General features: G+C 47.4%; 1 protein-coding gene across 1 annotated transcript in view; it reads right to left on the minus strand.

Moving 5' to 3' along the window:
- tnrc18 (trinucleotide repeat containing 18) overlaps positions 1-15,000 on the minus strand; it is a gene marked incomplete at its 3' end in the record, with an annotated part of 78,907 nt that overhangs the window by 36,344 nt on the left and 27,563 nt on the right. Inside the window, 4 exon segments of the mRNA XM_083650251.1 lie at positions 1-99; positions 318-405; positions 6,320-8,326; positions 10,187-10,288. The exon segment at positions 1-99 is cut by the window's left edge and continues 134 nt beyond it. Of these exon segments, the coding sequence (XP_083506377.1) occupies positions 1-99; positions 318-405; positions 6,320-8,326; positions 10,187-10,288 (2,296 nt within the window).

Below are 15,000 nucleotides of genomic sequence, written 5' to 3' on the forward strand. Positions count from 1 at the left end.
GGTGTCATCATGCTGGGGCTCATCATGCTGGGGGTCAGGCCGCTGACGGACAGAGGGGTGGGGTGCATCTGGGTGAACTCCGCCAGCTCCTTGGACTCTCTGGGAGAACATGGAACAACAATGAAATGGATATGGCTCAATATGTATAATATTATATAATTCAGAAAGTATGACAGTATGCGGTTGATCAGAGTGCATAATGACTATTTAGAAAGTTGAATGCAGTCTCTAATCTTCTCATTTGCTGACGTCTAAATATAACAGACGTCTCTATGAGAGCCTCGGTTATCATGGCGGCCGTTCGGCCTCGTCCTCACCTGAGCACTTTCTCCTGCTCTCGCTCCAATCGGCCGGCCAGCAGTCTGTCGTCATGGTGACGAGCACGCTCCTCCCCTCGCTCCTCATCTGGGGGGGGGGGGGGGGGGGGGGGGGGGGAGGGTCCACAGACGAGGGGAAGGAGACGATTCCGGGCAGAAGAGGCAGAGACCAAAAACCAAAAGATTAGATAAGGTTCCCCAGTAGCTGCGTGACTAAGGCCGGTGGAATGTTTCAAACCCTGAGTGACAACATACAGACCTATGAGTTCTAACTGAGAAAATAATATTACCTTGAAGAATAGGAGATGTAGGTGGAAAGGGGACAGATGGTGGAAGAGGTGGAAGAGGGGATAAGAGAAGAGAGACAGGGTTCCCACACCTTCTTAAAGATCTAATTCTTCTCAATGACTCTCCAGGCCCAATTCCCTCAAATTCAAAGAGCCAACATGGCATAGTGTGAGACACAGATCAACAACTGATAGAACATCTCAAGAGTGGCCTCACAGCCCTGCACCCAATGCAATTCGGTTTCCCACCACTCCACAGAATCGGCTATAAGCATGTTGTTAATTGAAATAACTAAATGCCTCCTGGACAAGAGTGGCTGTGTCGGTGCTCTGTTCCTCGACCTCAAGAGGGCTGTTGATACAGTCGACCACCGCGTACTGCTGACCAAGCTGGCCCATTTGAACTTCTCGGCCCAGGCACTCGACTGGATTCAATCATATCTCTCCAACAGAAAGCAGTGCGTGGTGATCAATGGGGCCAAATCACCATTCATAGACTGTCCAGTAGGGGTCCCTCAAGGATCCATTTTCGGCCCGATCTTATTTTCTTTGTATATTAATGATTTCTTTGAAGTATGTGAAAATGTCCTTGCACAGTTATATGCGGACGACGCCGTAATTTTTTACGGCTGCAGCAAACGCCGCGGAAGCTGCACAAGCCCTCACGGCAGCGTCGGTCCACGTCTAGGAATGGCTGAAAGATTCCTGTCTCCTAAATAAAATAAAAACGGTTTGTATGATGTTCGCAAAAAGAATGAACAAAACTGTCACTCACTCGGGTGTGTTCCTGAACGGTGAGGAACTCGCTCTAGTAAACGAGTTCAAATATCTCTGAGTCACTTTGGACTCAACCCTCACCTTTCAAAAGCACATTAAGAAAGTGACCAACTCAGTTAGATACAACCTGGCTAACTTCAGACAAATCAGATACATTTCCTGACTGACGATGCTGCCTTGATGTTCTTACACTCTATGATCTTTTCCCACATTGACTACTGCCTAACGAGCTGGTCTTTGGCTTGTAAAACTGCTCTTAAGCCGATTGAATCTCTTTTTAAAAAAGCCCTAAAGATCTACGACAAAAAACCCATCTCCGCCCCTATCTGTAGCATTTAAAAAAAGCATAATTTCTTTGATTTTGACAATTTTAAAACCTTTAGACAGGCCTGTTTTGTTTTCAAGTGTCTCAATGGTCTTGCCCCACCCCCTCTGGGAGAATTTTTTAAGCGGACGTCCGTGGAGGGCATGACCACCAGGGCATGTCAAAGAGGAGACTGTGAGTTAGGCCACAGACACACTGCATTTGGGAGAAACGTTTTGTCCATCGTGGGTGGTAAGGTATGGAACGGTCTCCCGGCCGCAGTAAGGGAATGCCCTACATACCCCACCTTCAAAAATAAACTCAAGGAATGGTTCAAAACTAACCAACATTGCACCCATAACCAATAACTAATTTCCTTGATTTTGCACTTTATTGTACTGTATCAGCACTTTATTGTACTGATCTTGTCTCCCGTGCTTACTCCCTAACTGTATTGTTTTTATCTTGTTGAGTGTACTGTTTTTTTATCCTGTGTATGTATGTTATCCCTTGTGCATTTTTATTTTATTATATTGCTTTTATTCCCGTATTCCTTATTTCCGTATTGTTTTTTATTCCTGTAGTTACCTTGAAGTTTTTTAGTTCTTTATGTCCTGAGGACTATGGGTGAAAACTAGCTTCGGCTAATCCCGGCATATTTACTGTTGACATGTATGGATGATTCTATATGTGTAAACTGTTTTATTAATGTGCACTGTCCTGTCCAACTAAACAATAAACTAAACTAAGGTTAGGCTAATTGCTGTTACAGCACTGAGAATGTATATGAGAACTAGCAGAGAAGCTCACAGACAACAACTGAAAAGAGAGAGGCTTGAACACTTCTCAACTGTGCTGTGAACTCTACAGTCTATTCGTCTATTTTCACAAACTTTCAAGGCCTTGATCCTCCCCTCAAATTCACAAACTTTCAAGGGGCCGTGGGAACCCTGGAGAGAGGAAGATATGGGAGGAGGAGAGACAAGGTGACCCTGGCTATATATAAGGGTGACATGACACAGCATGTCAAAATGAGAAGGGATGCTAAAAATATAATGTATGCAGTGTGCACACAGCCTGACGGAGAGACAGCAGCACCGACACACACAGTGTGCAGTGTGCACACAGCCTGACAGACAGCAGCACCGACACACACAGTGTGCAGTGTGCACACAGCCTGACAGACAGACAGCAGCACAGACACACAGTGTGCACACAGCCTGACAGACAGACAGCAGCACAGACACACAGTGTGCAGTGTGCACACAGCCTGACAGACAGACAGCAGCACCGACACACACAGTGTGCAGTGTGCACACAGCCTGACGGAGAGACAGCAGCACAGACACACAGTGTGCACACAGCCTGACAGACAGACCGCAGCACAGACACACACAGTGTGCAGTGTGCACACAGCCTGACAGACAGACAGCAGCACTGACACACACAGTGTGCAGTGTGCACACAGCCTGACAGACAGACAGCAGCACAGACACACACAGTGTGCAGTGTGCACACAGCCTGACAGACAGACAGCAGCACAGACACACAGTGTGCAGTGTGCACACAGCCTGACAGACAGACAGCAGCACAGACACACAGTGTGCAGTGTGCACACAGCCTGACAGACAGCAGCACAGACACACACAGTGTGCACACAGCCTGACGGAGAGACAGCAGCACAGACACACACAGTGTGCAGTGTGCACACAGCCTGACAGACAGACAGACAGCAGCACAGACACACACAGTGTGCACACAGCCTGACAGAGAGACAGCTGTCACTCCCAGTGTGTCAGCTCTTACCAGTTATTAGTCTAGTGCCACACGGGAGGCGTGTGAAGTGAACATAACACTCCTGCCCTACTAAACACACACACAGTCCAACACCAGGCCACGCCCCTCCCTCCACCCACACAGTCCAAACACCAGGCCACGCCCCTCCCTCCACCCACACAGTCCAAACACCAGGCCACGCCCCTCCCTCCACCCTGCATACTATGAAGGCCAATCCCGAGAGACCGATAGAGAAGTAGAGAGGCAATAGAGAGCCAAAGTGAACGTCACTTCCTGCTTCAGCACAGTACCAGAGATTTTCATCCGCCATTTATTTTCCCGTAGACATTTCGTAAAATGCTTGTAAAAATAGTTTTACTTGTTCGAACCAAACGGTTCAGATATATTTACAAACAGGAGAGACCAACATAACATTTCACTCAGACCAAAACGTAAAAAGAATTGCGGATTTAAAGAAAATAATTTTCAAATGTTTTTCTAAGTTTTGGTTCCGAGTGAAATGTTATGTGGTCTCTCCAGATTCTAAATATAGCTGAACCGTTTGGTTTGACCAAGTAAAACTATTTTTATAAACATTTTACGAAATGTCTATGGGAAAATAAATGGCGGATGAAAATCTCTGGTACAGTGCTGAAGCAGGAACTGACGTGACGTTCACTTTGGCTCTCTATACACACGCGCGCACACACACACACACACACACACACAAAGTACCACTCAACCAGTCAAGGGGCCCCACTCTGCCAACCAATCAGAATAAACATGAGGAACTCCCCCTCTATCTCTCTCTCTCTGTCTCTCTCTCTCTCTCCCTCTCTCTCTCTCTCTCTCTCCCCCCCCCTCTCTCTCTCTCTCTCTGTCTCTCTCTCTCTCTCTTTCCATATATATATCTCTCTCTCCGTCTCTCTCTCTCTCTCTCTCTCTCTCTCCGTCTCTCTCTCTCCCTCCCTTCTCCGCATGCGAAGCAAGGCTGACTGAAAGTCCCCAAGCAGCGCAGATGGAGAGAAGGGTTTTATACAAGTGTATTGGACCCTTCAGCTCTGACCTAGAAGTGTAAGTGTGTGGGTGTGTGTGTGTGTGTGTGTGTGTGTGTGTGTGTGTGTGTGTGTGTGTGTGTGTAGCCCGTAAAGGGACGAGAGACTTTAACAATCCCTGACATGCTCCAGAGGAAAGGTTTCAAGACTGTTACCAAGGTTACGCACAGCCTGTCCCACATGCTATCCCTGCTGCATCAGAAAGCCAGCCATTAGTGCCGCACGCCCTCTCCATCTCTCTATCGCTCTATCACTCTCTCCATCTCTCTATCGCTCTATCACTCTCTCCATCTTTCCATTCCACTATCGCTCCATCACTCTCTCCATTCTCTCCATCTCCCCGTCAATCTCTCCGTTCACTTCTCCTCTCTTCCCATATATCAGCCACGGATCCCCTCCCCTCCTGTCCATCTCTCCCTCCCTCTCCCTCTCTCTCATCATCTGTCCATCCGTCTTCCTCTCCTCCCTGCAGTCTCTCTCTCCATCTCTCCGTGCTCTCATCCATCTCTGTTTTCTGCGTAAATCCTCCGCTGTTTATTTAGAGCCGTTCTTAGCGCGGGAGGGACTAATGCTATTAGACCAATTGCTCTGCTCAGGCAAGGAAATGAATAAACGCCCCCAACAGGCAGGCAGGCAGGCACACGCGCGCGCACACACACACACACACACACACACACACACACACACACACACACACACACACACACACACACACACACAGGCCCTCACTCTCTCAAGACTGATCCATTGCTTAGCAACGCACCCATGGTCTTATTGTAATTCAAGGCTTGTTTGTAGCTTTTAGCTGCACTCTGTAATGACATGTTTAATGCAGAGAGGGAGGGGGAGGGGGGAGGTCAGGACAGCAGATAAATAAACAGTGGAGAAGCAGCAGGGGGCCTGAGGTGGGAGGGGCCTGAGGTGGAACCAGGAAGGAGAGAGAAAGAGTGAGAGAGAGAGTGACAGAGAGGGGGAGGACTGAGAGAGAGAGTGACAGAGAGGGGGAGGAGTGAGAGAGAGGGGGAGGAGTGAGAGAGAGTGACAGAGAGGGGGAGGAGTGAGAGAGAGAGTGACAGAGAGGGGGAGGAGTGAGAGAGAGTGACAGAGAGGGGAGGAGGAGTGAGAGAGAGAGTGACAGAGAGGGGGAGGAGTGAGAGAGAGGGGGAGGAGTGAGAGAGAGTGACAGAGAGGGGGAGGAGTGAGAGAGAGAGTGACAGAGAGGGGGAGGAGTGAGAGAGAGAGTGACAGAGAGGGGAGGAGGAGTGAGAGAGAGAGTGACAGAGAGGGGGAGGAGTGAGAGAGAGAGAGGAGAAGAAAGAGTGAGAGTGACAGAGGAGGAGAAGGGAGATAAAGAAAGTGAGAGAAAGAGAGAGAGAGAGAGGTGGAGTGGGAGCACTGTAGCTGAATGACCTTGGCCATGTGCAGAATAGAATGTAGCGCTGTGGGAGGAAGACAGCCAATAGACACGCACACCAAATCTCTTCCCATGACATCACTAGTGATTGAGAGGGAAGGTTTTCACAGACATGAACACCAACAAGATCAACGTGGCCGAGGAGATATGATCCTCTCTACAGGCCTAATTCATGAAAACCAAAAAGAGGAATCATTCGGTCTTGGTTCATTGAACTCAGCACGACTATGAGAGGAGCCAGGGGCCGAGTGAGGCTTAAGCAGGCACGGGCAAAAAACACATTGGAAAATGGTTTCAACTTACTGAACGACTTTGGGTGCGCTTGATTTCACGTGCCAGAAACTAAGAGATCACATGTTGCTTGCATCTAGCATCAAACAGCTCCTTACCTTTGATAGCAGTTTGCAGCAGGGGTCTCTGTGCGTCTGAGGCTCCGCTGTTCTGTTTGCTGCTGCTGCTGCTGTCCCTCTGCCGGGCCACGGCCACCGCGATGCCCACCGGAGGGTGGCGCACCTCGCCCTCGCCCTCGCGTCCAAACGAGCGGGCGCTGTCCGGCCGCTCCTGCTCCCGCTTCAGCTGCGGAGGCACCCTCAACGCCCCCGGGACTCCCGGTCCCACGCCAACCCTCTCCCTGTCTCGCTCCCGCTCCCGCTCCCGCTCCCGTACCCTCTCGCGCTCCCTCTCTCTTTCGCTTTCCTGCCGCATGCTACCCAGACCCCCGAAGGGCCCTCGGGTGTCCGCGGCGTGCCTGGAGGACCCGGGACCGTCGGCGGGGAAGTTCCCGCTGTATTTGATGAGGCTCTGCATGGCCGAGACCTCTGCGGGGTCTGTGCTCGCCCCCCCTCCTCCTCCTCCTCCTCCTCGTTCTCCGCTGACGGGACCTCCCGCCGGCGCCGCCCCGGGCCGGTAGAGGGCCGAGGGGTCCAGGTAGCGCCTCTGACCGCCCTCCTCGCCTGCGCGCCCGTGCCCGCCGTGGCCCTGCTGCGAGGCGTGCAGGTGGGGGGAGTGGCCGTGCGAGGAGTGGGCGTTGTGGCTGGGCTGGTGCTGAGCGCCCAGGGCCGTGTGAGGGGAGTGGGACGTTTGTGTGTGTGGGGGGTGGTTGTGGGGGGAGGGGAGCGCGTGTCCGTGTTGGGCCGCCAGGGCGGCCATGTGACTGGTGGCATAGTTGGCCAACGGGCTGATGTTATTCCACTTAGGCTCCGCCCCTGCCCGCTCCAGACCCAGTCGGATCGAGTGTTTAGGTATGTCCCTGGCGTCCGGGCTGAACCCTGATTGGCTAGAGGAGTACGCCGCGTCCTGGGACCGTTTTCCAATGGAACCATTGGAACGAATCACAGAGCCTTCCTCTCTCTGATTGGTCGAGTCGCCAGACTGGGAGAGCCGAGAATGTTCCGACAGGTTCCTCTCAGGAAACCTGTAGCTCTCCCTCTCCCTGTCTCTCTCTCTCTCTCTGTCCCGCTCCCGCTCCCGCTCCCTCTCTCGGTGTTTCTCGGCGTGCTTGTCGCGGGCCTGCGAGGCGATCTGGATGGGCCCCGTCCGCTCCTCGTACACCTCCACAGAAGGCACGTATGTGGGCGCGATCACCCGCTGCTCTCTGGTGGGCTCTCTGGGTGTGGAGGGGTGGGGCAGGCCGGAGGAGGGCTGTAGCGGGGGAGGGAGGCCATAGGACGTGGCCACAGAGTCGTTCCTCCTCTGTCTGTCTCTGTCCGAGTTTGAGTTGTTAGAGTTGGCGTTAGAGTTATGGGTGTGGTGGGGGCGAGGGCCGGCGTCTTCCTCCCGACCCCCTCTGTCCATTTCTGGGTGCCGGCCGGCGCCGGCGCCCCCGCCTGGAGGGAAGGAGGGCTGGGGAGGCAGAGGCCTGGATCTGGGCTCTCCGGGAACTGTGGAGGGCTGGGGGTGTGACTGCTGCTGCTGCTGCTGCTGCTGCTGCTGGTGGTGGTGGTGGGTGTGGTGAGGGTGAGGATGGAAGGACCAGCACTGCTCCCGCTCTCTGTCTCTCTCCTGCTCTCTCTCCTTCTCCCTCTCTCTCTCTCTCTCCCGCTCTCTCTCCTTCTCCCTCTCTCTCTCTCTCTCCCGCTCTCTCTCCTTCTCCCTCTCTCTCTCTCTCTCCCGCTCTCTCTCCTTCTCCCGCTCTCTCTCCTTCTCTCGTTCCCTCTCCTTCTCTCGTTCCCTCTCTCCGCTCCTCGCCCTCCGGTGGTCGTCCTCAGCCCTCCCGTCCTGCGTCAGGTCCACCACGCTGTGTGGCCGCTCCCTGTCCCTGTCCCCCCGGTAAGGCCGCTCCCTACCCCCGTCCCGGGACGTCCTCTGAGGCGGGGTGGAGCTGGACGGGGTGGCCGGGGGAGCAGAGGGAGGGTGGAGAGGCGACTGGCTCATGGAGGCCGGCAGGTAGAAGCCCTCTGGAACACACCACACATAAAACGCATGAGTTTCAAACAAAACACACACACACACACACACACACACACACACACAATACATACTATACTGTTCAACAGATGAGAAATCGTTTTTTTTACTGATTATGAAAGTGCAGATCGTAAGCTTTCAAATGATGTGTGATACATTGAAATCTGTTAGCAGTTGAAAAGCAACATTCAGAGAAAATCGCCCTGAAAGTTGGTGGTTTTCTCTGAACACGCTTAGTTTGCTAACAAATGACAGGTATTTAGTAGGGGTGTAACGTATTCAGGGTATATGCAGGAATCCTGAAGTTAAATTCAATACTTTTCAAGACCTTTTTCAAGACCCTTCCAATACATTTCAAGACCCCATCGCCACTTGGAGCTGTAACCGGTTCCATCAGTGACACACTTTTAACTAAGACTTACTATACATTTTGAGTTTGAGACTGCAACACTAAACCGTCTTAGTTTGCCATAAACTTCTATTCACCGTATCAATACAACAGAATTCAGATAGGCCGGGAAGGAATGAAGCTCAAGAGAAATAAATTGAGTGACTAACCGAAAGGTTTATTTAAACGTAAAAAAAAAAAAAAAGTATATTTATAACAATAACATGCATACTATTCATACTAGGGATGTCAATTTTCGGTTAATTTCACTTTCGATTAACCGACGCTAATAATCGATTAACCTATCGGTTAATTCATAATTTTTTAATAAAAAAAAAAAAAAAAAATTGTCTATTTACTCAATGAGCTCATGCCCAAACAAGGCGTGTCTATTTAGATGCTGAAATGTTAATGCTTTTTGTGTTAGAATTATGCCTTTATTTTTTGTTGGCTTTGCTGAAATTTATAAGTTTATTGCCACATTTTGATCAGGTAATCATTCCAAAATCATTCTGGCTCTTATATGGATGACAAGGAAATATATTTTTGAGAGCTTTATTTCCTGTTTATGTAAACATTACAACAACAACAATCTGTTATTTCTTTTGATTTTTTCACATTAGGCCTACTGTCTTTTGCAGCATAAAAACTTAAACAAAATATAGCCTATTTCGATTTGCTGCCAACAATTGAACAAAATTTGAACAAAATAGTTGCATGATGCAAAACACTGTGCAAAATCTGCAAGGAAACTCAAAAAACGTGTCAAAAAAAAAAAAATAATAAAAAAAAAAAAATAATAATAATAATAATAATATTAACAGCAATAACCGAACAACGACGTTAGCGACGGTTAATCGATTAACGGTTAACCGTTGACATCCCTAATTCATACCGAACCGTTTAGTACGAGGCTTTAGGTTCAATACGCTTTGCAAACTAGTCTTTCACTGCTGAACAGTGCAAGTCTTCTACAAGCTATTTCACCTTATGTTCCAACACAGGGGTCAGCCAGTGACTTCCTATTGTGTTTACACTTCCTGTGACAGCACAGTACTAGTGAGCAGGTAAAACAGACGGTGTTTTGAACAGGAAGTCATAACACAACTGGGTCAAGTGGGCGGGGCTACATAAGGTGAATTAAACTACTGTTTGTTTATATTGAGTGTGTTCTTCAACATCTTAATGTACGTAATATGAAAGGGGGGGGGACACAAAAAAACATTTTTCTTTCTTTTTTAATATCTAGATTTGAAAACAACACAGATCTACATGTAGGTGGGCAACAGCCACAGGCAGGGAGTGTCTCAGCGCAGGATACATTATTATAGGGTGAGACGTTCTAGAATAAGAAAGAATAGACTTCACAGCAAACACACTCCCACACAGCCGCATGCACAGGATGTGTGAAGACTAAACTCAGTCACTTCTCTCTGGGACTTCTCCTTGTTTGGCGGCTGACCTTTGTGAGAGTCGTAGAGCGCGTGCTGCGACAGGGAGGGGGCGTCCAGGTGCCCCAGGGGCAGGTAGGGGCTCGGGTACAGGCTGCTTGGCAGAGGGTAGCCTGGAGACACACAAGCACAGTTGGGTCCAAATCTGCTCACAAGTGGATCTACCTGTTTTTCATCCTCTTAAAGCCGTTTTGATTGAAAGGTTTGTGCTTATCTGTTTCTTAGACACATCTAAATAGTGAAGTTAATCTGTTTCTTAGACACATGTAAATAGTGAAATTAATCTGTTTCTTAGACACATCTAAATAGTGAAATTAATCTTATCTGTTTCTTAGACACATCTAAATAGTGAAGTTCATCTGTTTCTTAGACACATGTAAATAGTGAAATTAATCTGTTTCTTAGACACATGTAAATAGTGAAGTTAATCTGTTTCTTAGACACATGTAAATAGTGAAGTTAATCTGTTTCTTAGACACATGTAAATAGTGAAGTTAATCTGTTTCTTAGAGACATCTAAATACTAGTGAAGTTCATCTCATCTGTTTCTTAGACACATCTAAATAGTGAAATTAATCTTATCTGTTTCTTAGACGCATCTAAATAGTGAAGTTCATTTTATCTGTTTCTTAGACACATCTGTGAAGTTTATCCTATGTGTGACTTTCTTTCTAAAGCATTTAAAGAATGTAAAATATATAGAATAGAATAGAATAGAATAGAATAGAATACTTTTTGGTCACTGCAAAATTCCATTTGTGTTATTTCATAGCTTTGTTGTCTTTACTATTATTTCTTAAATGTGAATAACAGTAAAAATGTGTCCACAATTTGGACAGATCATGTAGATTTCTGCTCAGTCTTTTCATTGATCCCGACTTCTTTTAGTTTACAAGAAGGCGGCGGTGTGTCTCTTTATACAAACATGACACGTATCATGTATGGTGAGTGATGATGGCAAAACTTCCAAATCTTTAGAAACTACTCGAAGCGACTGGAAACCCCCGGGAAAAGATGCGCGTGTCTGACACAGAATTACACCTTCTCCATCGAGGTGTGCTATAAGCTCATTAACATGAACATCATTAAGACTATGTAACACGTAACATCCCAGAAAAATGTTTACACCTAATGTCAAAATGGACGCATAGCGTTACATCCTTCTCCGACTAAACCAACGCCCCTATCAAATCAAATCATCTTACGATTGGAACCATATAAATGCATCGACTCCTCGTTATCTCTGCTTATGGTTGTGGTTAACGTCAAGTCCCCTTGAGTTTGTGAGGTCAGCTTGGGCTCGGTGGTGTTTGGCCTGAGAGTCTTCTGCCCGACAGCCAGCTGCTGCTCTCAAGAGACGCCGTCTTAATATAGACGACAGATCTGCTCGCCTGGCGTTAACGCTCAAGAGGGTTTCTGTGTCACCGCGCGCTTGGCTGTGACTCGCTGATGCTGGCTGGTGACACACACGGCGCTAGGCCATGAAAAATAACACCACGCCACGGTGAGACATTCCTTGTTCCCACAGCCCGGCCATTCCAAGGAAACATCAAAGGGGCAGCGTGGAGGGGAGGACAGAGCCGTGGTATAAATCCGTCTCCTCGCTCCGTCTTTTTGAGAGGCGAGACAGAAATGGAGAAGCGAGGGGAGGTGCGCTGGAGGGGGGGCGCAGTGCAGACAGAGAGAGGCAGGTTCCCACTAGGGCTGCACAATGAATCGTATTTTCATCGTCATCGCAATACGAACACGCGCAATAAACACATCGCAAAGACTGCCTGAAACGCAATGAATAACAAAAGTGGTTTTATTTACATGCGTCATGCATTCCCACTCAGCGTCTGATCGTTTTGTCTTGTGTTGTAAATCCAGCGTGCACCTTTCCCTTGCAACAGTGCGCTCCGCCCCTCTGCCAAAGCCCAAACACGCTGCGTGTAGTTTCAGCTAGAGTCGGTGTGTATTTCATTTCTTTACTCAGTGGGCACAGGCTATGTTTGGGGGTCTATGTTAGCATTATTAAAGCACAAAGACATAGGAACTGTATAGCTAATATGCATACTTTAATATTTGTTTATTTATCGCAAGTCGTATCATCATCGCTATATTGAACAATGTTATCGCACATCGGAGATTTTCCTCATATCGTGCAGGCCTAGTTCCCACACCTTCTTAAACATCAAAATCAAGGACTTTCCAGGCCCAATTCCCTCAAATTCAAGTTGCCAACACAGCATACAGTAGTGTGAGACACGGATCAAGGTTAATTACTGTTACAACACTGAGAATTTAATCATGAGAATGAGATTACTAGCAGGCTTTACAGAAGCTCACAGACAACACAAAGAGAGAGAGGCTTGAATGTCAGTTTGAACACATCTCAACCGTACTGTGTTAAACCCATTCACTAACGTTAAGTAAAAAGAAAATATCAAAAGAACTTCAATTTGTATTCTTGCACTAAATATATACAAAATTCAAGCACTTTCAACGACCCATGTCTATTTATGTGCATTTTCAAAAGTTCACAAACGTTTTGAAGGCACAAAGGATTTGAACTGAAGGCCCCATGGGAGCCCTGCAGGCCCCGTGGGAGCCCTGCAGAGGGCAGAGGCGAGCGGGAGGTAACTACAGGAGCAGCGATGTGAAGGAGGCTGGCTTCCTCACAAAGCTTCCTTTAGCCACCGCGCCGCTAACGGCTAACCTTGATCTGCAACACCTTTCAATACGTCTGTGGCTCTGCAGCATCCCAAGCACATCCAGAGTCTGTCTCTTTAGCTGCTGCCCGGAAACCTCCTTCGCTTTGAGTCACTTTAGCTGCTATTAAAGCCAGCTGCAGCCAGGCCTTAAGAGGCTCTATTAGGCTAGAAAGGATTCTATTCATATCTATTAAAGCCAGCAGCCAGGCCTTAAGAGTCTCTATTAGGCTAGAAAGGAGTCTATTCATATCTATTAAAGCCAGCAGCCAGGCCTTAAGAGTCTCTATTAGGCTAGAAAGGAGTCTATTCATATCTAGTAAAGCCAGCAGCAGCCAGGCCTTAAGAGTCTCTATTAGGCTAGAAAGGAGTCTATTCATATATATTAAAGCCAGCAGCCAGGCCTTAAGAGGCTCTATTAGGCTAGAAAGGATTCTATTCATATCTATTAAAGCCAGCAGCCAAGCCTTAAGAGTCTCTATTAGGCTAGAAAGGATTCTATTCATATATATTAAAGCCAGCAGCCAAGCCTTAAGAGTCTCTATTAGGCTAGAAAGGAGTCTATTCATATCTATTAAAGCCAGCAGCCAAGCCTTAAGAGTCTCTATTAGGCTAGAAAGGAGTCTATTCATATCTATTAAAGCCAGCAGTCAGGCCTTAAGAGTCTATATTAGGCTAGAAAGGAGTCTATTCATATCTATTAAAGCCAGCAGCCAGGCCTTAAGAGTCTCTATTAGGCTAGAAAGGATTCTATTCATATCTATTAAAGCCAGCAGCCAGGCCTTAAGAGTCTCTATTAGGCTAGAAAGGATTCTATTCATATCTATTAAAGCCAGCAGCCAGGCCTTAAGAGTCTCTATTAGGCTAGAAAGGAGTCTATTCATATCTATTAAAGCCAGCAGCCAGGCCTTAAGAGTCTATATTAGGCTAGAAAGGAGTCTATTCATATCTATTAAAGCCAGCAGCAGTCAGGCCTTAAGAGTCTCTATTAGGCTAGAAAGGAGTCTATTCATATCTATTAAAGCCAGCAGCAGTCAGGCCTTAAGAGTCTCTATTAGGCTAGAAAGGAGTCTATTCATATCTATTAAAGCCAGCAGCCAGGCCTTAAGAGTCTCTATTAGGCTAGAAAGGAGTCTATTCATATCTATTAAAGCCAGCAGCAGCCAGGCCTTAAGAGTCTCTATTAGGCTAGAAAGGAGTCTATTCATATCTATTAAAGCCAGCAGTCAGGCCTTAAGAGTCTCTATTAGGCTAGAAAGGATTCTATTCCTATCGGAGCAAGGCCACTTTAACCAGCGGGAGGTTTTTAGCTTTAGATCCTCCAGCTTCTATTCCAGCTAGATCTATGCTCAAGCCTCAAAAGCGAGCCGTCCTTCCTCTATTGTAGAAAAGAAAAGAAAAGCCAAATGATATATGGCATCTTTTACATAACCTGAGTTGAAGTAGTTTTCTTATTCTGCTCAGTGAATGTGTCCATGTTGAAAAGCTTTGTATTTATGTCTGTATCTGTCAGTGAGCCATCATGATAAGAGCAGGCATAATAATAATGTTTTAATTACATTACAGGAGAGACTTGATGTTCTCTGAAATTAGGCAGAAACAAAAGCGTGCATAATACAGTATATCATATATCGGTAATCTGACAAATTATTTGGAAAATATCTGATATCGGCCGCACACAAAAAATCCAATATGGTGCCTCCCTAATGTGATTTGCTGTGTTCAGACAGCATCTGTGTCACATAGGCCATGTAATCACTTTTAAACTGCATCCTAAATGAAATCCTTTCGTCCTTCTCCCTTTACAAAAAAAAAAAAAAAAAAACGTGCGGTGGGAGGCGGCTTCTTGTGCTCCTATCAGACCTTCCACTCCACTGAGATCTGATCAGGAGACACAAGAGGACACGAGGGAACGAGTAGGAGATGGAGATTCAATCAGTTAGCACACGGGCCAGAAGACGGGAGCAGAGACGGAGAGGACGGTAAGCTCCAGGGAGAGGACAGAAACACTCTAGGGGGCGTGTGTGTGTGTGTGTGTGTGTGTGTGTGTGTGTGTGTGTGTGCGTGTGTCTCAAATCATGTACACAAGCGAGGACAGAAGAAGGATGTTGTAGAAAAGTGGGGCAGGAGAGAGA

The sequence above is a fragment of the Poromitra crassiceps genome (assembly GCF_964638095.1).
Source record: "Poromitra crassiceps genome assembly, chromosome: 13".
Taxonomy (NCBI): Eukaryota; Metazoa; Chordata; class Actinopteri; order Beryciformes; family Melamphaidae; genus Poromitra; species Poromitra crassiceps.